General features: G+C 41.7%; 1 protein-coding gene across 1 annotated transcript; it reads left to right on the top strand.

The window, feature by feature from the left end:
* Positions 1–1,137: 1,137 nt before the first annotated feature.
* dnajc14 (DnaJ (Hsp40) homolog, subfamily C, member 14) lies at positions 1,138–25,778 on the top strand. Its single transcript, XM_055664352.1, has 7 exons — positions 1,138–1,301; positions 9,288–11,174; positions 16,921–17,027; positions 18,340–18,459; positions 19,207–19,367; positions 20,306–20,408; positions 24,444–25,778. The coding sequence occupies exons 2-7, from the start codon at positions 9,336–9,338 to the stop codon at positions 24,649–24,651; spliced, it is 2,538 nt and encodes an 845-aa protein (XP_055520327.1). The 5' UTR covers positions 1,138–1,301; positions 9,288–9,335; the 3' UTR covers positions 24,652–25,778.
* Positions 25,779–26,198: the final 420 nt, after the last annotated feature.

The raw sequence follows: 26,198 nt of genomic DNA, 5'->3' as shown, positions 1-26,198 counted from the left end.
ACAACATGCATTGATAATTATGATAAATGATAGATTGTGGACCTATTTCTGTTGCATTAATACCCAGTATTGCTGTTTGTTTAGTGACCAAAAGATTCTTTGGGTGGTGGTTTTAAAAAGTTGGATCTCTACAGAATGACACAATTGTTGGGGATGTTGCACTTTGATCATCTCCTTGAATTGCTTTCTCTGTGCACTTGATAATCTCCTTATGATCAAACTCTAAAGATAATGCTTTATGAATTTGTGGTTGGGGATGCAGACAACATGTCCTTACCAATGCAGCGGACCAATGGTCCATTTGGAGAGGTTGGCGTGGGAAAGGAGACTACGGTTGGTTCACCCACATCTAACACACATCTGCAGCATCTAACAAAAAGCCTTTTTTTTGGGTTGGGATGCAGTACTGTCCATATTGGCATCCATTACACATCTGCAAAAAAGCTGGAGTAACTCTCATGATTTGACAGCAACTGATCTGTTCTGTATTATGCCTCCAATATTGTGTTGTGCTGCAGCAAGCAAGGATTTCATTGTCCTATCTGGGACACATGACAATAGACTCTCTTTACTTGACTCTGGAGAACATGGATAGGCAATGTTTTGGGTTGGGATCCTTCTTCAGATCACTCTGCAGGGTCCTGGTCTGAAACATCACCTATCCATGTTCTCCAGAGTTACTCCAACAGTTCCTTGTCTCCATTACTCATCCTGAGTTGGTCCTTAAAGGTTGCAATGATTACCTCAGGAAAGCACTTGACTGGGAGTAGAAACGTTAAACTTCCAAGACGTGTAAATCAAAAGTAAAGAGGGCCGTGTGGAATTAGGAGGAGAACCCTTGGGGAGTGTGTGTGGCATGTTATTGTTGATTGTAAGATCCATCAGGAATGCATATTTAAACGTGGCAGCAAGTGCACCTTAAATAAAATGGACTTTACACGAGTTGCCTAATAATATTTTGCAATGAATTCCTTCCTGGACTGCCATTAGTCATGGGCTATTACTTTGAGCAGCTTATTGAAATGGCTGGCCGCCGGGGCGGGCGCCCCCCAGCGCCCTGCTGCAGGACTGCCGCCCGGGCCACACGGCCGCGTGCAGGCTTTGTTCTCGCGGATGACGTCCATTCCGGCTCACACCGGAAATGGAGCTGGCACCCGCCCCGACGCTCTGAGAAAGTGGCTGAACGGCGCTCGCCTGGAAACACAAACGGCGAAAGTCTCACTCGAGCGGAGCTGGCGGCCGCTCGGCGGCCGGCGCCTGTCACTTGCGTTGCGTGAGAGCAGCGGCGCCCGGGAGTCGAGGTGAGATCCACGCCGTTACATTCTGACAATCGGACCTGGTAAACTGAATCTAAACAGAAAGGGGGAGGGGCGCGCGGGCGCGTCAATCATCCCTGTGGGACACGCTGACTGACAGCAGCGTCAGCCAATGGCTGCAGGGCCTGTCTCCCCCGGCAAGCGCTGCAACCAATGTGCGCGCAGAGGAGGCGGGCGCCTGAAGGGGCGGTTTCGTTTCCTCACCATTAGCTTGTAAATAGCCCCATTGCCAAAGGAGCTGAATTTGTTACAACCACCACGAATCTTTCCAAGATCAATTCATAATCATCTTTTGGTTGGGGCAATGGTTTTCTTTAGTGATTAGTCTGAGGTATCTAAATAAAAATTTCAAGCAGATTGGTTCAAGATTTTTTTATATGCTGTAATTTTATAACTTGCCAATCAATTTATTGAAGTTGATTTTATTGACTCTTTCCCCACCCTACCCCAGGTTTTATATTTCAAGTTGCTATATTTTGGAGCCAAATGTAATGTTTGGGAAATTTAAAAAAATAATACGAGATAAACTGATTATGTCATGAGCTAAGAGGCATAATAAGTCATTAGTGATATTACCGCTGTTAAACTACTGTAGATGTGACAGTGGTAAAAATGGCATTATCCCATCTCAGCTTGCCATGGGATAATGTTAAATTTGCTAGGTCAGCATGAGATTGTTCTAAGAGTAGATTAGAAAGTAAAACTGATAGCGTGCCACTCGTAATACTGCATCAGAATCACTTATTTCTGCTCCATGTTCATATTCACATATTCTTCTTTGCTTCCTGTGGTTTTAAAGTGCATCAAGCTGTTAGCATTTGGGGATGAAGCAAGAAGAAGATAATTTCTGTATTTATAGTATGGTAATAGATCTATTCACGATTATAATTTAAAAAGTAACTAGCCTATTGACAGAAATGAAACTGAAAATACATTTCAAACATTGGATGTTTTCTCCTTACCATTTTGTGTGTTTAAACATTTGTGCTGAAATGGTTAATGGCATGTTATCAGCTTTCCTTTTGTACATGGTTACTATTATTATTTAACTACTGGCAAGCCTGCAGATACACGCAAAGCTCAATTATTTTAATATGTTTTTGTATCTTTTGGAGAAAACATGGTAGAAGTAACTTGGAGGGCATTAATTGAGGCGTGAGGTATATTCTAACAGCCGCATCCTTTTTGCACTTTGGTAGCAGTTTTAAAAAATATATGAATTTTGTGTAGAGACGTAATAGTGGTTTTACTGTGACTTACATAAGGATTGTTTTTAATGTGGATACATTTCACTATTTGTTCCCACTGGGATATATGTAAAATCCTCAAGCTGTATATACCTGAATTGCAGAAAGTGCTAATATTACAAGAATCTGTTTGAATGCAATATGTATCTGCAGAGGTTATAGAATGCAAGGATGAGCACTAGTGATTACAGCTCCGTTGTGAGAAGAGGAGGTTGGCACATTGACATAATTCTTGACCACTGTTAATCAGTCAGCATGGATCATCTGAAAGGAGTGTTACTTGATTATCAAACGGATCTAAAATAAACCTGTATACTCCTTAATGTGGATGTAACAAAAATAGATGTGCTGTGAAGACTGTTGTTTTACTGGCTGTTTATCAATCAATTAAATTCTGTTGTTTTGGTTTAGGATGTCCCTTCAAGCAGTATTCCCTGGATACCTATTGTAAGCAATAATATTAAACAAGGATTATCCAAGAACTGTTTCAATTACCCAAACATATCTGACCTTTCAATGGGATAACATAATTGAAACTTGCACTTATTAGTTTTTTAACATAGTAAAGCACCTCAAGGATTTCATGTTTAAGAGGGTACTGCAGATGCTGGAAAATCGAAGGTAGACAAGAATGCTGGAGAAACTCAGTGGGTGAGGCAGCATCTGTGAAGCGAAGGAATAGGTGACGTTTCAGGTCTCGACCTGAAACGTCACCTATTCCTTCGCTTCATAGATGCTGCCTCACCCGCTGAGTATCTCAGCATTTTTGTCTACCTTCAAGGATTTCATGATAATATTATCAAACAACACTCAACGCTAAGTAATGGTGGTCATAACGCACCATTAGTGAAGATGGCCAAAAGCATTGTTAAGGTACACAATCACATTTACTGAGTACATCAGTACACAAGAGCATCTTAGAGGGAAATCCAGACAAATAGAAACGATTTACATTATCTTGCATCCCTTGTCAGGATGTTTTATAGCTAATAAAGTCCCCTTTGAAATGTCTTAATTGTTTAAAGAATCGTTAACTTAATTTAGTGAGCTGACCACATTAGTTAAAGGATTTGAATCGGCATAACACAATTAAAACTTTCCCAGTTATAAAATATGAAAGATAAATGTTCTAAGCTTTCTTAACCTTTTGGAAAAAACATAGATTGAAAAGAACAATTGGGATTTATATTTTTGTATCTCTGCTTGTTGAAAACAATTCCAAACAGCCTGTAAGGCATCTACATTTTAGACAAATGTTGTCATTCTTGAGAGTTGTAATGAAATCTTTATCAGGCAGTCAGTCAGAGTCCAATTTATTCAGTCGGAGTCCAATTAAATTTTTTGATAGTGCTTCAATTTAATTATTTTAAATTCTCAAGTTGAAAGTAAAACTCGAAAAAGGATACTTTCCTTAAAATGAGATGTGCACACCTGCGTGTAGCTGTGCAGTTCCCCAAGTGATATGATGGCATTGTTTTGCAATTTTCCCAGATGAATAGAGACTGTTGAGGAAGGAATGAAGTTCAATGTCAACCAAAATTGTGTCAAAAAATTCTGAAGCATCTAATTGTGGAGAAGTGGCGCAACTTGCCACCTCTCGGGCATCTAGAGTGGCACAGAAAAGTGTCCGTGTGCTGTAATTGTAACTTTTGAGGATGGACTGCTAATCACGTCATTCTCAAGGCCTCTTTGTACACAAGGTTAATCAAATTTACTGAGTACATGATACAAAAAAAAAGGAACATTTTCCCAGGATGGAAATGTCAAAGACTAGAGGGCATAACTTTCAATTTAATTTATTGCCACATGTACCGAGATACAGTGAGAAGCTTTTTTATTGCATGCTGTCCAGTCAGTGGAAAATCTATACATGAGCAAAGTTTAAAGGAGTTGTGCAGGAAATGTCTGGGGTGGGGAGAGCTGTGTGGTCAACCAAAGACATGGGGAGACAGGAACAACATCCATGTCTAAATCCAATGGCACCCCTGCACCCCCACATCTTTAAGAGCCCTATCAAGCTCTCTCTTGAAAGCATCCAGAGAACCGGCCTCCACCGCCCCCTGAGGCAGAGAATTCAACAGACTCACAACTCTCTTGACTTGACTCTTGAAAAAGATACCAAAGATAGACAGACAGTGCTGGAGTAATTCAGTGGATCAGGCAGCACCTCTGGAGAAAAAGGATAGGTGATGTGTTTCAGGTCGGGTCCCTTCTTCAGACTGAGGGGGGGAGGGGGAAAGAGCTGGAGATGAGAAAAGACCAGGACCAATCAGAGCTGCCACTAAATTACCTCAGGCAAAGGTGGTGACCTGGTAGGTCCATTGTTGGCTTGGGAAGGTGTGATCTCCAGAGAGATATAATGTGAACTTTGGAACTGGTTAAACAACTAGGGTGGAGGAAAGGGGAAGGAGAGCGGAGTGTTTGTAGAAGTTACTTAAAATTAGAGAATTCATTGTTCAAACCACTTGGTTATAAGCTACCCAGGCGAAATATGAGGTGCTGTTCCTCCAATTTGCATGATGGCCAGAGTGGCTTCACTCTGGCCATGGAGGAGGCCCAAGACAGAATGGACAGTGTGGGAAGGGGAGTTGAAATGATTAGCAACCGGGAGATCCTGTAGACCTCGGCAGATCGAACGGTCGCTGAGTCTATGCTTTGTCTCAGTTGTGCCTATCTTCGGTATAAACCAGCATCCTCAGTTCCTTCCTACGTCATCTGGGGAGCAGATGCGGTGGAGACGAGGGAATTGAGAGTAGGCTCAGTATGGAGAGGCAGCCTCTCCATCTTGGGCACTGGAGCAGTTCATTACTGCAGGAGTGCCAGCAGGAACGCAGGGATTTGCATCAGAGTCCCAGCCCAAGAACAGCAACAGGACAGGCAGCATTTCATGCCAGGTTTTTTACTAGAATGTTGCCTGGGTTTCAACAACTAAGTTACAGAGATAGGTTGAATAAGTTAGGTCTTTATTCTCTGGAGCGCAGAAGGTTAAGGGGGGACTTGATAGAGGTCTTTAAAATGATGAGAGGGATAGACAGTTGATGTGGACAAGCTTTTCCCTTTGAGAATAGGGAAGATTCAAACAAGAGGACATGACTTCAGAATTAAGGGACAGAAGTTTAGGGATAACATGAGGGGGAACTTCTTTACTCGGAGAATGGTAGCGGTGTGGAATGAGCTTCCAGTGGAAGTGGTGGAGGCAGGTTTGTTGGTATAATTTAAAAATAAATTGGATAGGCATATGGATGAGAAGGGAATGGAGGGTTATGGTATGAGTGCAGGCAGGTGGTGGGACTAAGGGAAAAAAAGTTGTTCGGCATGGACTTGTAGGGCCGAGATGGCCTGTTTCCGTGCTGTAATTGTTATATGGTTATATGGTTCCCAGCACAACAATGTGCAGCCTGAGTGGATGCCTTTTTTAAAGTACAGAGTGTGTTTACTGTGAGTGTTTGGATGGGAAGGCCAAGAAAACTATAGGAAATCTGTGATCTGCAGGATGGCCATAGTAGAGTACATGCAAACTTTAGCAATGCCACAAAAGATCACAAAATGCTGGAGTAACTCAGCAGGTCAGGGAACATCTCTGGAGAACATAGATAGGTAACGTTTTTGGTCAAAACCCATATTCAGATTTGAATAGAGATGCCACTATAATTATTCAGGAATCACAACATCCAAGTTGTGCGCAAGAAAATAACATTTTACAGTGTTCTTGTTTGAATGGTAAATATTGATCAGGGTACTGGAAAATCTCTCCTGCTCTTTAACCAGTGGTTTTGAGATATTTTGTATCTCCACTTTGATTTAATATGTTATCTGAAAGATACTGTTTCTGCCATGCACCACTGAAATGTTGGTCTATATTGTGGCGTCAAGGCTGAAATGGGCCGTGAATTGACTTGGTTGAGAAATGTACCTGTGGTGGCACCAAGAGAAGCTGAAGAAATTTCCAGGTGTCGGAGCATTATCGGTAACATGCCTCTGTATACATAATGACTCGTTTGTGCTGATTTCATTAACATTCTTGTTCCTGGAAATTCATCCTGTGCACTGAGGTACTAATGCACACCATTAATGCAGTGGTCGGCAATTAAATACACCGTGGCACGTTAAGAACATAAACTAAAGCTATTGTAAGCTTTGCAGTCCCTTGACTACCATTCAATGTCATCCTATACTTTTGTTTTCTCTCCCAATGCCCAATTTCCTTTTGTGCCAAAATAAATCTCAAGCTTAAATACGGTTAACCACTGTGCATTCGCACCTTGTAAGGTGGAAAATGCCAAAGAACCACAACTTGTGTGAAGAAATTAAAGCCACAGACCATTGAGAGCTCTGATTCAGCACCCCTGCTTCATTAGCCAAGTTCAATAGGAGTGGCAGGGTGCATACTACGGCTGATCACATGGAGTCACAGAGAGATACAGCACTGAAACAGGCCCTTCTGCCCAGTGTCTGTGCTGTCCATCAACCACCATCAATACTAATTTTACATTAATCACATGTTTTTATTCTCCCCATATTCCCATGCCGGTCATGTTGACATATTGGGCTAGTCCTATTTGGTTTGTCTATATATTACTAAAACTCTCATCTTGTTTGTTTGTGAGTCATGCCCTGAATTACACCAAAACGGTACATAATAGCGCTACCATTTTTGGACCACCTTACTCACAATTGTCCTGTGGTGCCCTGTATCAACTTTCGTTCAGATTGATGTTATACGTTACAAGTTATTCACATTTTTTACTTTACAAAAAACGCCACTTTCAAAAAAAAAATTTCATCTGCACTGGCGGTTAGCAGCTATGATGTCACAATAGGATCTCATTTACATCAACTGCCCCTCAGCCATGTTCCACTGGCAGATAGCAGCATATGACATCACAATGGGGTCTCATTTACATAAACTGCCCGTCAACAGTGTTCCACCCAGTGCAATGAAGCATTTGTTACATTGTTGTAAGGAGAGTGTGGGAGGGGTGGAGGAGAAATGTTATTTAAACATTGTGTTTAGTGGGGGAGTGGGCCCTCCTATCGGAAAACACCCCTTCACCACCATCCGAGACTCCTTCCTCCAAGCCAATTTGAATCTAATTCTTCTCTTCTTAGAATTCATGCGCTCTCCCTGCCCGCCCCTCTCGCCCTCTCCTCTGCCTGCTCCTCCTGTCCTCCTGTCCTCTGCCCGCTCCTCTTCTCTGCCCTCTGGGGGATCACATTTTCTATCCCCTAGTCCACAGGATCAATTCCAGAATCCATGTCTTGGAAGATATTCTCAACACTAAAATGGGAATAAATCTAACAACATACTGACAATTTACCTAGTTCACCATTTCATCAATTTGGTTGTTTTTTCTAAGATATGGAGCTGTTATCCATCATATACCATTTTGCATCCTTTTTAAATTGTTAAATTAATGGCAGCAAATTAATTTATCAGGCCACACGTTCACTGGTGAAATATTTTCCTGGCATTCTCCAGGATTCATTGTCTACATGCGAACTGCAATGAGACCTAGTTTAAAAAAATCTCCCCAGTGTTGTAGCTTCCAATCCCAGTTGTACATCTTGGCCTGGTATAAGAAAAACAAACAGTTGGAAAAGTTAGAGGAAAGGCACGTTCTAATTTGATATTTTCTTGCACAATCCAAACTTAATTTGTGTGTGTGTTTTAAATTCTGACCTCTTGTGTATTGTGTGTTAATAAGCAACTTCATTGCAGCCCGTAGCCATAAAGATGTTAAGTTCCGGGATCAGTCTCTCGGCCTCTGAGAGTGAAAAACGAATGTGCTCAGCTGTGCTGAGAGACAGTTCCAGTGATACCACCATCCCGTCATTCATTTTTCACTCAGAGGCTGAGAGACTGATCCCGGAACTTAACGTCTTTATGGCTTATTAACACATGTTCTCACTATAGATAAGAAGAAAATTGAGGGAATTGTCGTGAGATGGGTAAGAAAGCATTGGTTGGCCTGGATACTGTTACGTTTCTCTCTGAGTGAATAATTAATCTGGAGTCGTAATTGCAGCCTCCAGTCTTCATTATAATATAATGATTGTAAACAAGCGTAAGGCGTGAATAAAAAAAGACACCAAGTGCTGGAGTAACTCGGTGGGTAAGAATAAGGAGTAAGTCATTTAGAACGGAGACGAGGAAACACTTTTTCTCACAGAGAGTGGTGAGTGTGGAATTCTCTGCCTCAGAGGGCAGTGGAGGCCGGTCCTCTGGATGCTTTCAAGAGAGAACTAGATAGGGCTCTTAAAAATAGCGGAGTCAGGGGATATTGGGAGAACGGGGTACTGATTGGGGATGATCAGCCATGATCATATTGAATGGCGATGCTGGCTGGAAGGGTTGAATGGCCTTCTCTTGCACCTATTGTCTAGTGTCTATTGGGTCAGGCAGCATCTCTGGAGGACATGGATAGGCGACATTTTGGATTGGGATCCTTCAGTTCCTCACGCTCTTTTTTTGTTCGGTATCTGCAGGTGTGAAGTTATTTATAGAGATGTGTGTCTGTAATGTTATTCATGACTTGCATTAAGGCAGGTAGGTTATTTATGTATGTGTAGATAACTGTGGAAATAACTGTGCATAGATGCAATGTATTGATTTGTGAGGTGGCTTTTATTAATTATTACCATGTCATTGTTGCAAGATTTGAATATCTATATGTATTTACTTCAATTGAAGAATTAAAAACTGATTATATCTTGTTGATTGCAGGTGAAGATGGACCAAACATGATTACCAGTAACTTGAGATTCAGCTACAATGGAGGGAAAGGATCACTATGGTAGGAGAGGTGATTTGCAGTGGTCAGAAAGAAACAAAACCCACTGGAATGAGGAGGAGGAGGAGGAGGAGGAAGAGCCGCGAGTTACATCCCAACTGCTCCATCACAGCCATTGTCAGTTTGCCCAGATAAATCGGCCAGTTGCCATTTCTCCTCATGATGAAAAAACGGATGCTTTTCCAAGTTATTCCTGTCGTGCACAACGTGACAACATCGACTCAGATCTGTATATTTCTGAACATGTCGACACATCGCATCGTCATCAGACCTGGTCAAGAGCAAGCCAACAACCTGGGAGAAATACTGAGACAGGGAAGAGTCCGCCCTTGTCAGATTGGTCTCTCGGTGACGTGAAGTGCTTTGACCACAAAGAACCATATTCAGATCAACGTTTAGACGAGGAGCTGAAGACGTTGGATATGGAAGGACTGAGCTTCCCCTGTGGACAGCTGGGTTTTACAGGGAAACTGTCACCTCTTTATTGTTCCGGCACATCATGTGAGGGATGTAACCTTCAAAACCGAGAGACTGAGTTGTCCAGTAGTGATAAGCCGTACTCTCTTTCCGATGCAATAACCAATCGCGACGGTGTGACTGAGAATGACTCGCAGGAGGATGGGTGCCGATCATCCATTCCTCTGTTGGAAAGTCCCGCAGGTACTCGGATGTTTTTGGACGGGTGTTTTGAATCCCGAAGCTACGGAGACCACAACTTCCCATTCAGCACGGATGACAATCTGTCATTTCTTGACAACTTGGACTGCATTCATTCTGCCAATGTTTCACAAGAAGATGGAATGGACAAATGTGATGAATTCAATGAACATGACAGTACGGCCGAAAGCCACATAAAGGTGACGGAAGATGTCACGCAGCCGGTGAAGCTGGCCAACAGAAAAAGCAGCAAAAGGCAAAGAAACAAATCGGTGACAAAAGAGAACTCTTCAAACGCCTACGATAAAGAGGATGCGAGGGAGCACGCAAAGAAAAATAGCAAGTCTTCCATTAATAAACAAAGGCACTCGAAGGCTGAGAGGAAGCGGCAGCATACCGAAAACCGGGATAGATTCAAGTTTGGAATCCAGAAACAAACCGAGGAGCTGCTTTGGAGATGTGTAACCTACATCAAAATTGTAATGGACGTCATTCTTTTTGTGACCCACAAGTGTGGGGAGTACGTGGAGATGGGCGGCAAATTTGTGTATTCATGTTGCCAGATACAAAAAGAGGATTTTAATTCCTTAAAGGGCAGTGCAAGGACCTCAAGCATGTGGCTTCTTAAGCAGGCAAAGTTGGGGTCAGAGAAGCTGAGGAGGTTTTGCCTTTCCTTGATGAAGATGACTCTAAAGTTTTTAAAAATGCTGCTTGCTCTGCTTTTTCTAGTACTAATGTTATTTATAGGATGCTTACGACTTGGCTACAAATATGCAAAGTCTGGTGTTTTCATGATTTTTCAGAGGTTACCCACCAGGGGCCAAGAAAACTTTCCCCACACGGTAACTGTTTGTTTTCTGCACTACTTGTGCTCCACCATAGAAGAATCTAGAACTTGGAATTATTTGAAAAGACTGTGGGAAAAATTGAAAATGAGATTGTGGCTAACTGCTAAATGGCGGACTGCGGGCCAGTCTCCTTCTTCGCCTCCTTCGCCCCAGTCTCCTAGTGCTAATAGGTACCAGCCAGATCACGAGGTTGACCGGCTGTTGGCAATGGCTGATGTACCAGAGGAGGAGCTGGATCCTTTTAAAGTTCTAGGCGTGGAGGTAACGGCCACTGATGCCGAGCTGAAAAAGGCTTATCGGCAGTTGGCCGTGCTGGTAAGTTCTGTGTAAAAACATTTCATTAAAGACAAAGTACAACTGTCTCATTCAGTTATTTCTATTGAGCTAGTTACCTTAACTAATGTTCTAATTGAGAATGACAGTACAAAATGTCTCAATTTTGTTATTTTTAGTACCCCTCCCCTCCCCCCCCCCCCCCCCCCCCCCCCCACCCCCTCCTTCCCCTTAAATAAATGCCTTTACACATGTATTCCTTCTGTGCCATTGAACCTCTAGTTTATTGACAGTGGCAGTGAAGTCAAAGGGCTTTCAACCTCTATCTGGTGGTTACATTTATGTGTTTCCAGAAGGAGTTTGGTTGGTAATGATTGGGACCTGGCATCCGAGCAAATTGTTTTGTTGGTGCTCATTTTTTGCCTGATAACATATTTTGTACACATAATTACAAACATTGTTTCCCTTATGCTGTGATTTAACAATCTTTATTTTCTAAACCTATGGGAATTGCTCCAGTCTTCAGTGTGCTAACACCCCCTATGTAGCAACAACTCTAAGTGCATCTGGTGTTGTTTAAAGCATAAGCATCTCTCGAGGCCTATCAGAAGCAAATGGCAAACTGGACATCTAGCTGGAAAGTGCCTGTTTTCACTTCCTATTCACACAGGAACACTGAATTTGATGTTCACTGTGCTGTCACAGAGTCTTGGGTTCCTTGGCGAGAGGTAGGCAGTGTGGTGTTTTAGGCGTTGCTCTAAACTGACTCTGCAGTCGTGACTGGGATCTGAAAGATAGCAGAAAAACTGATGGGGCATTTCCTGTCAAATCTCAAAACTCCAACCACTTACTGTGCTGTTGTAGAGTAGTAAGTGATAAATAGGACAATTCAAGCCAATGTTCTGTGAATATTTAGTGTGTTCTATTGAAACACATTATTTATGTGTGGGTAAAAGACATTAATCCACAAAACAACACTTAATGATGCATTTTGCTTTGAATTGCAGTGTAATGGCCTAGAATTTAGTGGGCCTGAGCATCTGGTGATGTGCCTCATTTGTTAGATTTTTTCTTTCACCCTTGCAACTTACTATTTTACGTTGCAAATTGCTGGAAATGTTTACTGATAACTGCTTGACAAGGATAATGGGGCATCGGGGACCTTAGTGAATGACAGAACAAGCAGACTGATTTCTTAGCATAAGATTTAATAGGTATAATGGTGAAGGAAATGGGGGAATTAGTTTCAAATTAAGTGCAAAAAGAGAAGTGCGGAATGTATAGATTAAAAGAAATTGAAAAGAGACAGGGAAAGTAAAAGAGCTGACATTTCACGTCAAGGACCCTTTAACAGGTGAAGTCTTCGACCTGAACTTTCTCTTCCCACAAACGTGGCCTAATCTGCTGACTATTTCCAACATTTACTGATTTTATTTTAAATTTCTAGCATCTGCAGTTTTGATTGTCTGAGAAAAATAAAAGATTTGCATTTAAATTAAAAACAAAACCTGGAAACAGTTTACTGCCTGCAGGAATGATAATCCAATTTTAGTTCTTTTCTCTCTGGGTTGAAAAGAATTTGTGTTTGCAAGAAGATAAATCTCACAAGGTGCTTGCATCGTAGATTTTGCAATAAATTCTGTTTGTTTTACCGGCGCAAATGCAGCAAATACCTTGAAACATATTTGAAGAATGGCAATCAGTGGCTGTTTTTGCAAGGTGGAGCAAAGCAAATAGTTCAGCAACGTGGCAGTTCGCAATTTACTGGGTAGCCCTCAATTACCACATGTTACTGAGGCAATTACTCACTAGTGATGCCAAGAGCATTGAGCTCTGTCTTCTCAGCAATTCTGGGTCAATGGTTCTTTACTGTTTCAAAATATTAAATAAGCTGAGCAGTTTTGTTTTCACACCCGCTATCACACCTTTCTGGTGATTTTGATGGTGGACTTTTGCTTTTGATGTTTCAGCTAATTTTACATTATTGCAGCAATGGTTTATCAGGTTTTAACTAGAGTTGTCTTTTAAAATCAAAACCTTCCTGTCAGCATTCTCTGCATATTAGACCATCGTAAAGCACACACTCTTCTGAACACTTGCACTAACATTTGAAGAAACAAAATGCAACTCCAATACAGCATTCTCGTACATATTATGCTTCTGCAATCTACTCACGAGGCTTTGAGCAGGCTGACTGGATGCTAGGATTAGGTTGCAGCTTGAGATTGCTGCACCCAGATTATAGGTCTTTTCCAGCCCGCAGCAATGTTGGTCTGGGATGCAGCAGTGTGGTGAATGCAGCTCCCTGCTTTCCCTGTTCATGTCCAGGTTCTTTTGTAAAATTAGTTCTGCATGTTTTGTGAAGTTGATTTATATTTATTTTTTAAATCATCTGTAATAATAATCAGCTTGTCCTTTAACGCAGTTTGTTTCTTTCCCCAGTGCTCTATTACTCCCCTCCCTCCTTTAGTGCTTTTCCTCGTGTGATTATATTTTCCATTCTTGTCGGCGACCATCGTAGAGAGAAACCCGAGAAGTGTAGATATTGTCTTCTAAGTCAGTTCTGTGCGTGGCATACAATAAATAGTAATATACCTTTTTTCTGAAAATGCTTTATGTATATGTGTGAGAGAGGGAAAGATTTTATTAAGCATATGGGATATAAAGTATATTTGTGACAAATTGCGATTGTATCTTTTTCATAGCATGCGTGCAGAAGGGAGTTGAATTGGCTAGGTGCTGATCAGTAGCAAGTTACTGATGCAAACTTGACAACAGCTAGATCCTGTCCCATGAAATGATGTGTGGCTTCCAAAGAAAACAGATGTATTTTATTCGTTTATAGTGAGAATCGTGGCAACTGCCCTTACATGATGTTTAAGAGGGAACTGCAGATGCTGGAGAATCTTTTTGTGCTGCCCTTACATGATGTCTGGCATGAGTAATCAATTAATTCAGCTTCTACCAGCTCACTATAATGTGTCTCAGCAGCACATTTGCTATTGTTCAAGGTACCCAGCGAGTATTTATAGAGGATCCTATAACAACGTTCGAAGATTAGAATTTTCTGCTGCAGCTCGAGGTTAAAAGTAAGGTGTAAGAAAGAACTGCAGATGCTGGTTTAAACCAAAGATTGACACTGGAATATCTCAGCGGGACAGACAGCATCTCTGGAAAGAAGGAATAGGTGACATTTCGGGTCAAGATCTTCAGACTAGTCAGAGGAAAGGGAAATGTGAGATATAGACGATGATGTAGAGAGATAAAGAACAATGAATGAAAGATATGCAAAAAAAGTAACGATGATAAGGGAAACAGGCCATTGTTAACTGTTTGTTGGGTGAAAATGAGAAGCTGGTGCGACTTGGGTGGGGGAGGGATGGAGAGAGAGGGAATGCTAGGTTTACTTAAAGTTAAATAAATCAATCCCACTGGGCTGTAAGCTGCCCAAGCAAAATATGAGATGCTGTTCCTCCAAGTTGCGTTTAGCCTCACTTTGACACTGTCGGAGACCGAGGACAGAAAGATCAGTGTGGGAATGGGAAGGGGAATTAAATTGTTTAGCTGCCAGGAGATCAGGTCGGTCCAGGCTGACTGAGCAAAGGTGTTCAGCGAAGTAAGGTGGCTGGTTTTCTGCATATGTACACTCACAGTGGGTCACGGCACTTCCACCAGGAAAGCTTTTCCAGCTGCGACAGCAGAGCAGGCCTGTGGCATTGTTGTCTGCTCTTGCTCAGCTGCTCCAGTGTTATGCTCAATTCTGTTTTTGACCTCTGGTGCTAATTTAAGGTCCAAGGCAGTCCGGCAAGGTGACACAGTGGGAGGGGTTTAGAATAAGACATGGGAACAGTTTAGTTTTGTTCCTTTGCTCCGATTGGACACTAAATTGTTAGTGTTGTGCTCTTCTCTTGTGAGTAGGTATCTGGGGGGGGGGGGGGGGGGTCACTTGCTCCATTTGCAATTCTGGAAAGTTAACGCTACATCATTTAAGTTCTGAATGTGAGCAGAAATTGTGGAATCTTGTGACTGTAAAGAGGAATCCATCACTGGAAAGGGTCACTCCTCTCTGACAGCACATTTATTGTAATTGCAGCGTTAAGTTTATTTGAAAACAACAGTAGAGGCAAGCAAAATACACAACAAATGAGGAAATGTGAGGAAGATTTTATACATTGTTGCAATCTCTCTCTGCCCCAGAGCAGTTTAAAGGACTGTCGCCAATGAAATAAGATCTGCAGCTAACTTTGTCATGAATGGAAATGCAGCGGCTAATTTGCGCACAAAGTGATCTGACGAACAGCAGCATGCTGATTTACTTTATATATTGGTTGAGGGATGGAACTTGGGTAAGAGACCAGAGAACTCCCCTGCTCTTCCAGTAGTGTCATGGGATCTTTGATGTCGACCTGAAAAGGTAGATGGGATCATAGTTCAGTGTCTCATCCTAAGGACGGCATCTCTAGTGCAGTAATGAGGATGTTGAAAGCTTTAGCTTGGGTTGTGGTCCAAGTCTCTGGAGCTGGGCTTGAATGTAAACTAAGGAGTTGTACAGCTAATGAACCAAGAAAGGATCTTTGAAGTCACCCATGCTATTTGTACCCAGTCTTTTGCAGCACCTTGCCCAATTATTAGTAAAGTCATAACATCAAACTGGGATAGACTATCAAAACATCTGCCTGAAGGCACTGTGTGAAATATTGACATATATAAAATAACGTCGCTTTCCACAGAGTAAGTTCATCTGTAATTTTTGTTCTCCCACAGATTGCTAAACAACATTAAGAATTGTTCTTAATCTTTGTGGACGTCAACGGATACTCATTAAGAACTAACCTAGATAAAGATCCCTGTCACATGAAGCATTATGTGTTTTTCCGATATACACATAGGCAATCTTTGTTATGCAGCTAGCAACATCCCATCAGGAAGTATCAAATATACAGGCTTTAATGTTTTGAAAGAAGATTAACGCCTGAGCTGTTGCCTGATTTCTGCATGAATTGTGCAACTTTCACTTTGCAGACTCCTTTCACCATTTTCAGAGTTCTCCTTATTTCTTCCTCATTTGTTCAAGTGCTCGCCTCTGTTCTGTGGGTTAGCAAGGCTTCTGTACATAAAATGCATAGGTGTAACTCGGCAGATTTGTCCTTCTGCAAACAGTATTTAGTTGAATCTCACTATTTCACTTCAATACATACGGCAGTTGACTGTTTGGATCTTTGCTTCCTTCTAAATAATTCCCTCAACAGGTCAACTTCTGCTGACCATAAAATCATGAGAAGGAATAGTAACAGTCTTCATTTTTGAGCCAAGATGGTGTCAGCAGACTGTTTAGATGTCACATCAGAACTTAATCATGTCCCCCCCACCCCCGTTTGGTGCAGACATCTAACCTTGGGAGACTAAGCAATAGTCATGACAGTAAATCCCTGCTGAGTACTTTCATTTTTTTTCTTTCACCACTCCGCCCCCAGCTTCTGGTTTCTCACTCAAAGGTGTTGGGTGCTGAAGTGAGTTGTGGTATCCCACTGCATAAAATGAGCCATAACACACAGCAGTGAGTAAAGCTGCTTCTACCAAAATGCTGTTACCCAAGCCCCATCATCTTGGGGTAAAGTTTGATTTTACTCATTTATTGCCCAAGTTGCAGCGTGAGCTCTTAGTTAAACATTTTTTTTAAAATGAAGACTGATATATCTTCATGTGAACTATCACCAGCAGTAGTTGAACAAAACACATCAATTCAAAGCCTTTCTCTTTTAAAGTAATCGCCCCATTGTGATTGCAGGTTCACCCTGATAAAAACCAACACCCTCGATCGGAGGAAGCTTTTAAGGTGGTGCGAGCAGCGTGGGATATTGTGAGCAATCCTGAGAGGAGGAAGGAATATGAAATGTAAGCAAAATTCAGTGCTGCATTCCAGATACATCATGTGACCTGTGATCTTTATCTTTGCAGGCTCCATTGTTTTGAATATGTTAGTTTAACTTCTATTTGTGATATCAAAAGTATTTTAGCATGTTTTGAGCTGCTTAAATTTGATTACTCTTTATAATTGTCCATTTCAAAGATTGCCGTTTTGAGTTGGGGAGCGAAACTCTGCTTAAACATGTCAGCAAGTTTAATGTTTAAGAAAGCTCCCTGCAGCTAACGTTTAAGAATATTGCTATTTCAACTTGGTTTGGAGTGCGGTCCAGGCCAATGGAATGAAATTCTCCTCTCTGTCGGCTACAGAATTCCCAAGTGTACTGAGTCTTGGCAGGTTTGATTGAGTTCCTAATCCTACATCGCAAAACTGCCTGTAAAATTCACATCAATTAATAGTGACATGTCAGTCTCACAGAGAGAAGCTATAAAATTGCTTTGGAACTGCTTGATGTTGAAACTGGACGCAAAAAAAGTTTCCTGTTACTTGGCACTGACAATATACTATTGCTCAGCACAAAAATCCATCAAAACATGCACGTTCATAATTTCCCACTTTCTTACGACTTGACAGGTAAAGTATTATTTTGCAACTCAGAATAATATTAGCTCTAATACTCTAATTAGCTCTAATTAACTCTAGGTTTACCTTTCTCTATTGTCTTTTAATCTTTTTTTTTGTGGCAGATTGCCTTTCCAGACTTTAAAAGTATTTTTGATTGATCCTAGTTGAAAGAGACAATGATGTGAATAGATTTAACATAGGGAGAGTGTGGCATGGAGAAAGCATGAGATGTTATTTTGTGTTCTATACTTTGCTGTTGGTGCTGTGCAAGAACAACCTTGAGATGATTGGTTGCTTTGTTTACTTGGTCTCCAAACGGAGACTTTGATTTCCTGCTCAAATGGGCAGAAGAGATCTCATGGCACAATTTGAAGAGCAGGGGAATTCTCCCGTGTTGTGGCTACCACTTGTCCTTCAGCCAAGCTGACTATCCTAGTCATTTGCTATTTGCAGGATCTTGCTATGCGCAAACTTGCTGCCGCGTTTGCCTCTGAGACAGTGTCTGCACACCTCCAAATGTAAAGAGGTGCTGCGTAAATGCAAAGGCTTTTGTATATGTTTTTCATTTTATCGTGGCTGAATTTCGAATCTTCTTGTGAGAGGTTTGTATTGTCTTCCTTTTCTGAGCAATTGCAGAATCCAAGTTTACTTTTCTCAACCACTTTCTGCTCTTGATTTCTTTCCAGATAATACCAATTATTTTTCTTTTGTTTTTAGCAAACGGGCTGCAGAGAGTGAGTTACACCGATCCATGAATGAGTTTCTTACCAAACTCCAGGATGACCTGAAGGAGGCCATGAACACGATGATGTGCAGTAAATGTGAAGGAAAACACAAGTTTGTGCTCATTTATCTTTTGCTAATCTGTTAAAATAAGTGTTATAGCTGGGTGATTTTCATTTTGTTTTTAGTCTCCCTGATCGGGTTTTCCCTCTCCTCCACCCCTCCCCGCTCAACCCCACCTCTTCTCCCTGGAGTCAACTCTTAGAATAGAATTTAACAGTTGTCAGGTTCTTCATTCAATTACAATGGAACATATTTCCAACATAGGAATGATTTAACTGTGCTCAGTCAAATGTATCCATCCAAGTTTAGTTTAGAGAGAGGAGGGAGAAAAAAAGACGCAGCATGCTGGAGTAACTCAGTGGGTCAGGCACCATCTCTGAAGAACATGGATGGACAATGTTTTGTGTCAGGACCCTTCTTCAGACCTGATACATCCCTGTTCTCCACAGTTGCTGCCAGACCTGTTCAGTTGCTCCAGCACTTTGTAAACCAGCATCTGCAATTCCTTGTCACTCCTCTGGATACTATTAGCTGCTCTAGTGCACCTGCTTGTAACTCTGTTCAGGCTGGTTGTCCTGCCCCTCTCCATTCCCAAAATAGCTTTGCTCCCATCGAGTCTGCACAATGTATTTCCTTGCTCTCCGCAACACTCTGAAAGCTGCAGAAGATTCATGCATGACCGTTTAAGGAATAATTCCCAGACAAGTCCACATCAGGGTCTAATCTCAAATCGTCTTTTTGGAACTATGTTTCCTTATCTACTTGTGTGTAACAATGAAGTGTGACGGTTATTTGCAGGAGGTTTGAGATGGACCGTGACCCTCAGGCCGCTCGGTACTGTGCCGAATGTAACAAGAGGCACCCTGTGGAGGCTGGAGACTTCTGGGCAGAATCAAGCATGCTGGGATTGAAAATCACCTACTTTGCTATGATGGATGGGAAAGTCTATGATATCACAGGTACGACTATGAGAAACTTGAAGTTATCTTGAAACATTCTCAGCGTGTTGTAATAAGAAAAAAACAAACACTGTTAGTTTTTGGTGACCTTTTGCATGTGATGAGAATTTGGAATTAGTGTGCTGCATGAAACTAGTTGCCTGGTTACTGCAGCACTGTGGTTTTATGGAGCAGAGACACCAACTCACTGGGACTGAATGTGTTGTCTGTATAACTTAACATGAAAATCCCAGTCTTGACTGACACTGAAGAAAAGCTTCCTATGTTTTTGCAAAAAGTAGTCAATATTCGAACCTACAAAGCAACAGAACAGAACAGAAATGTTGCTACCCTCTGAACAAGACTACAGCCCTTGTTTCCTGCTGAATGATAGGGGATGTTGATGGAAGAAATATATTTTATTGCAGCAGCTGTTGCCACAGCTCTCCCAAATGACAGCAAATGCTTGAATATGTCAAAGTACTCCCTGGAGTGTTCTTCCGGAGAATATGGCTAAAATTGTACTCCAGGGCATTGCAAAAGATTCTTGCAGTGGTCTAAAATCCTGTCAACGGCAGTGGAAATAATCAAAGGAAAAATAAGGGGGAAGCCAGGTCTGCGTTTAAATTTTTGCAGATGAAAGTAAACCTTCAAAGGTTTTAAAGTCGTTAGTTTTATTTGAAGTGGTGTGGAGTGCCATGGGTTTGGCATATGCTGCTTGCTTGAATGGCGTCGGGCCACCAGATAGAAAGTGGTGGCTTGGCGATAGTGGGAAGGAAAGTTAGAATGGTTCATTGGACCAGGAGAAGATCATTTGAGAGCAAGGATACAAAGTACTTGCATTTCTTTTGCGTTACTTTAGCCATTGTGATATTGTCCATCAATCTGTTAGAAGGAGGATTAGGAGAGCTTGCATCTTTCTCAGTCACAATCTTTGGTAACTATTTCTTTCTTTTCAGAATGGGCTGGGTGTCAGAAGGTAGGAATATCTCCTGACATACATCTTGTTCCTTACCATATATCATTTGCTACGAGAACTTCTGGAAGCAGTGGTCGGCATAGGTGGGTAAAAATGCAGAGAACTTGGCATATTCATCATCATTTTCCAACTGTTTTGACTAAATGTAATTTTTATGGCATCAAACAGTACATTTTACGTAACAGTCCAAGTGCAGATTTGAGATTTGATACGAGGCAGCCAAATAAAATGCCTGTGTAATTTTTTTTTAATCAGAAGCAGTGACCAATGTTGGTCTTGTGAAAATTACAATAGCTATTGGAGTGGAGTGACCAACTCACACTTTGTGTAGATTTTTAATGACTGGCAAGCCTGCGAGCCCAATCTCCACATTGATGCTATGTAGCGTTTACCAGCTGCATAGAAAATAGTGGTTGCCAGAAATGTTTTCAGATGGCGACACAGTGGTGCAACGATATAGGTAAAAAAGTGATGAGGTCCTACAAGGTGAATTTAGGGAGCTAGGAGATAAATTTAAAAGTAGGACCTCAAAGGTAATAATCTCTGGATTACTACCAGTGCCACGGGCCAGTCACAGTAGGAATAGGAGGATATTGCAGATGAATACGTGGCTTGAAAAATGGTGCAAGGGGGAGGGATTCAAATTTCTAGGGCATTGGAACCAGTTCTGGGGGAGGTGGGACCAGTACAAACAGGACGGTCTGCACCTGGGCTGGAATGGAACCAATGTCCTTGGGGGAGTGTTTGCTAGTGCTGTCGGGGAGGATTTAAACTAATGTGGCTGGGGGATGGGTGCAAGAGCAGAGAGGCAGAGGGGTGTAAAATGAGAGTAGAAGCAATAGGTAGCAAGGTGAAAAGTAAAAGTGGCAGGCAGACAAATCCAGGGCAAAAATCAAACAGGGACATTTTTCAACATAATTGTATAAGGAGTAAGAGTGTTGTAAAGACAAGCCTGAAGGCTTTGTATCTTAATGCAAGGAGCATTCGTGACCATAATATGGTTGAGTTCTTCATTAGGATGGAGAGTGACATTGTTAATTCAGAAACAAGGGTCCTGAACTTAAAGAAAGGTGACTTTGAGGGTATGAGACGTGAATTGGCCAAGATAGACTGGCAAATGATTCTTAAATGGTTGACGGTGGATATGCAATGGAAGACATTTAAAAACTGCATGGATGAACTACAACACGTGTTCATCCCAGTTTGGCAAAAGAATAAATCAGGGAAGGTAGTGCATCCGTGGATAACAAGGGAAATCAGGGATAGTATCAAAACAAAAGATGAAGCGTACAAATTAGCCAGAACAAGCAGCCTACCAGAGGACTGTGAGAAATTTGGGGTCCAGCAGAGGAGGACAAAAGGCTTAATTAGGAAAGGGAAAATAGATTATGAAAGAAAACTGGCAGGGAACATAAAAACTGACTGCAAAAGTTTTTATAGATATGTGAAGAGGAAAAGATTAGTTAAAACAAATGTAGGTTCCTTGCAGTCAGAAACAGGTGAATTGATCATGGGGAACAAGGACATGGTAGACCAATTGAATAACTACTTTGGTTCTGTCTTCACTAAGGAAGACATAAACAATCTGCCGGAAATAGCAAGGGACCGGGGGTTAAATGAGATGGAAGAACTGAGTGAAATCCAGGTTAGCCGGGAAGTGGGGTTAGGTAAATTGAATGGATTAAAGGCCGATAAATCCTCAGGGCCAGATAAGTTGCATCCCAGAGTACTTAAGGAAGTAGCCGCAGAAATAGTGGATGCATTAGTGATAATTTTTCAAAACTCTTTAGATTCTGGAGTAGTTCCTGAGGACTGGAGGGTAGTTAATGTAACCCCACTTTTTAAAAAGGGAGGGAGAGAGAAAACGGGGAATTACAGACCAGTTAGTCTAACATCGGTGGTGGGGACAATTCTGGGGTCAGTTATTAAAGATGGGATAGCAGCACATTTGGAAAGTGGTGAATTCATTGGACAAAGTCAGCATGGATTTATGAAAGGTAAATCATGTCTGACGAATCTTATAGAATTTTTTGAGGAAGTAACTAGTAGAGTGGATAGGGGAGAACCAGTGGATGTGGTGTATCTGGACTTTCAGAAGGCTTTTGACAAAGTCCCACATAAGAGATTAGTATACAAACTTAAAGCACATGGTATTGGGGGTTCAGTATTGATGTGGATAGAGAACTGGCTGGCAGACAGGAAGCAAAGAGTGGGAGTAAACGGGTCCTTTTCAGAATGGCAGGCAGTAACTAGTGGGGTACTGCAAGGCTCAGTGCTGGGACCCCAGCTATTTACAATATATATTAATGATCTGGATGAGGGAATTGAATGAAACATCTCCAAGTTTGCGGATGACACTAAGCTGGGGGGGCAGTGTTAGCTGTGAGGAGGATGCTAGGAGGCTGCAAGGTGACTTGGATAGGTTGGGTGAGTGGGCAAATGAATGGCAGATGCAGTATAATGTGGATAAATGTGAGGTTATCCACTTTGGTGGCAAAAACAGGAAAGTAGACTATTATCTGAATGGTGACCGATTAGGAAAAGGGGAGATGCAACGAGACCTGGGTGTCATGGTACACCAGTCATTAAAAGTAGGAATGCAGGTGCAGCAGGCAGTGAAGAAAGCAAATGGTATGTTAGCATTCATAGCAAAAGGATTTGAGTATAAGAGCAGGGAGGTTCTACTGCAGTCCTGGGGTCCCAGCACTGAGCCTTGCGGTTCTACTGCAGTTGTACAGGGTCTTGGTGAGACCACACCTGGAGTATTGCGTACAGTTTTGGTCTCCTAATCTGAGGAAAGACATTCTTGCCATAAAGGGAGTACAGAGAAGGTTCACCAGACTGATTCCTGGGATGGTAGGACTTTCATATGAAGAAAGACTGGATAGACTCGGCTTGTACACGCTGGAATTCAGAAGATTGAGGGGGGATCTTATAGAAACGTACAAAATTCTTAAGGGGTTGGACAGGCTAGATGCAGGAAGATTATTCCCGATGTTGGGAAAGTCCAGAACTAGGGGTCACAGTTTAAGGATAAGAGGGAAGTCTTTTAGGACCGAGATGAGAAAATCATTTTTTACACAGAGAGTGGTGAATCTGTGGAATTCTCTGCCACAGAAGGTAGTTGAGGCCAGTTCATTGGCTATATTTAAGAGGGAGTTAGATGTGGCCCTTGTGGCTAAAGGGATCAGGGGGTATGGAGAGAATGCAGGGATGGGATACTGAGTTGGATGATCAGCCATGATCATATCGAATGACGGTGCAGGCTCGAAGGGCCGAATGGCCTACTCCTGCACCTACTTTCTATGTTTCTAGAGTTGCTGCCTTGCAGCACCATAGACCCGGGTTCTATCCTAACTGTGGCTGCTGTCTGTGTGGGCCGAAGGGCATATTTCCGCACTGTATCATTAAACTAAACATGGTTATTGTGCCTGGTGTTGGTGGGTGTTTCTTGTTGATTGATAAAAAGTGAACTGTAAACTACAGCTGTAAATTTGCAATTCTAATGTTATTTTTCAAGCTGAATTGCAGTTCTTGGGAGGTTATTATCTCACAGCACTGTGGGAGTGCATTCACCAATGGACTGAAGTGATTTAAGGAGATTGCCGTCATTTTCCTGAGGACAATTATGCCCATGGGAGAATGAGAAATATTTAAAATAGTTTGGAAAATCTATCATTTGAGTGTTTGTTTATGGTTTTCAAAATAGAATGCACATCATGTTGCTCTGATAGCAGTTTGAACAGATGGCGCCTCATGCCCTTAAATGTAGCGGAATATACTTTGTTAGTAAAACGCCGTATTGTCTTTCACTAAATGGAGGAAAATATACCTCACTGTGGTTATTGTCTATTCTGTCTTGTCTCTGCTTTTGGAGAAGTTGATGAAAGGACAAGTGCTGTCCAATGGAAAGGGCATTAAAAAGGGCATTGTTCGACTTTTTCCACAGCCAATGTTGGCTGCAGTTGTGTTGTTGTACCTCTGCTTTGGGAATGTGGCAGTCTTGAATTCAACGGTCTGCTTGGTTAAGGGTTTTGACAGCCTACTGCATGAGGATATTGTCATTTGAAGAAGTGGTTCTAAAAATGTTCCATAACATCTTTATTTTCTCTTTGTAGAGCTGGCTCGGAGAATGGCCCAAGTTCTCCTGCTGACCTCCAAGAGTTTTTCAGCAAGATTTTCCAGGGAGTGCCACCGCAGGCCAACGGGAGCTTCTTCAACCCATCACAAATGGGGCCCAATGGTCAGGCAAAAGGAGAGTCCACGCAGAGAACCGATACAAAGCAAAAGAGAAGGAAGAAGGTGCGACGGACATTCCCGCGCTGAGCCTTAAAAGCGCTAAAACAAACCTCAGCGATCACCTCAGTCAGCTAGATAGCAGCCTGACTGAGAAGGTCAAATCCTGATTCTAGATTAGAACAAAGACAAATAAAAGTCCTCTTTTATTGAATTGAATGAATAGACTTTAACTGTACCTTGTTTTTAACATTTTAATTTGGATGTACAGTAGCAACTAAAGTGATCTTAAGAGGGCTTTACTTTATAATTTGTTAGGTAAAGACAAATTAATTTCTGGTTTCAACAGGTAGATGAAAAATTACCCAGTAGGTGACTTTTTTCAATGCTTTATTATTCTTCCATGCTCGGCTACCTCCTCCTGAAATGTTCCGTTTCTCGGCTCTTCCTTTCCCCAAGGTCATACATCCTCCTGACCATTTTTAATGGGGAAAAGTTTGCAATGCAAAAGGAACAGACTAAACATTGTGCTTGGCTGCTGGCCTGATTTCCACTGTATGGTAGGTATTTTCTTTTTAAAAGAAAGCACTTTTTTTTTGTTTAAAGGAACCAGAAAATAATTTGAGTTAACTGTGTAAAATTGCCACACTTATTGTGATTTAGAGATGGGATACAATTTCTTTTTGTAACTTTAAAAAAATTAAATATTTATTGGAAAATTATTGTGCTGCAGAAATCGTACACAAATCTTATAAAAAATATGAACCTTTGATAGCTCTACCATAAATAGAAAAATGGAGTTGTGTTCGTTTTATTCTGCTGTTTCTTATTGTTGTAATGTCTACTCCTCTCTCTCTGTCCCCCCCTCTCCTTCAGCTCCTTAATTGGCTTTAACAAAATTCCTCAACAAAGTTGAACATTTCTTTCATAGTAATGGCGCAAGTTACATTGTTACATTGATGTCTGCAGAATTCACCATACAGTTGAACACAACTATGAAGTGCCTTGCAACCCAAATGAGGTACCCAGGGGTTAACACTGGAATTTACGCAGTCCAACCTTTGCATCATGTGTTCACTGCTCCATAGGGTGGGAATGGGAAGTGTATTTATTGATAGATTCAGTATGTATACTTTGTTGGCAACTTAACCTGCTTTCTCTGGAAACTTGGCCAAAACATGTCCACTTAATAAATGCTTACTATATTGTGTATAGAATGCTACCCTATAAGTCTACTACTGACTCAACCCAAAAAATTGCAAAATCTGTGACCCATGCATAAAATCAATTCTCAGACAGTAGGATAGTGTACATTCCAGGATGATCCGCTGTGTTGTTCTCTGCAATTTGTATTGCTATTTTCAACTTGACAAGATCTAAATCACCTGAGATGCTGACGCACTACCTTGAGATTGTTCAGGAAAACTAGGTCAATGTAGTTAGTTGAATGTATGCCTGAAATCCTGGATTTCAAAAGATGCCTCAAACATGTGCCCCTATCATGCATTCAAGCTATCAGAAACTTTGCTAGCCTCCAACAGTAAACTTGGTGGAGAAACTCAGCAGGTGAGGCAGCATCTGTGGAGCAAAGGAATAGGTGACGTTTCGGGTCAAGACCCTTCCTCAGACATCACCTA

The sequence above is a fragment of the Leucoraja erinacea genome, chromosome 40, assembly GCF_028641065.1.
Source record: "Leucoraja erinacea ecotype New England chromosome 40, Leri_hhj_1, whole genome shotgun sequence".
In the NCBI taxonomy this organism is placed as follows: Eukaryota; Metazoa; Chordata; class Chondrichthyes; order Rajiformes; family Rajidae; genus Leucoraja; species Leucoraja erinaceus.
The sequence above is the reverse complement of the archived record's forward strand: the minus strand, read 5'-3'. Positions and strand labels throughout refer to the sequence as shown.

Bases quoted from the DNA above. Each gene is read 5' to 3' on its own strand.
- dnajc14 (XM_055664352.1), top strand. From the start codon at position 9,336: ATGGAGGGAAAGGATCACTATGGTAGGAGAGGTGATTTGCAGTGGTCA. The intron at 17,028-18,339 runs GTAAGCAAAATT...TTTTGTTTTTAG, and splicing joins AGGAGGAAGGAATATGAAAT to CAAACGGGCTGCAGAGAGTG. The intron at 20,409-24,443 runs GTGGGTAAAAAT...TTCTCTTTGTAG, and splicing joins GGAAGCAGTGGTCGGCATAG to AGCTGGCTCGGAGAATGGCC.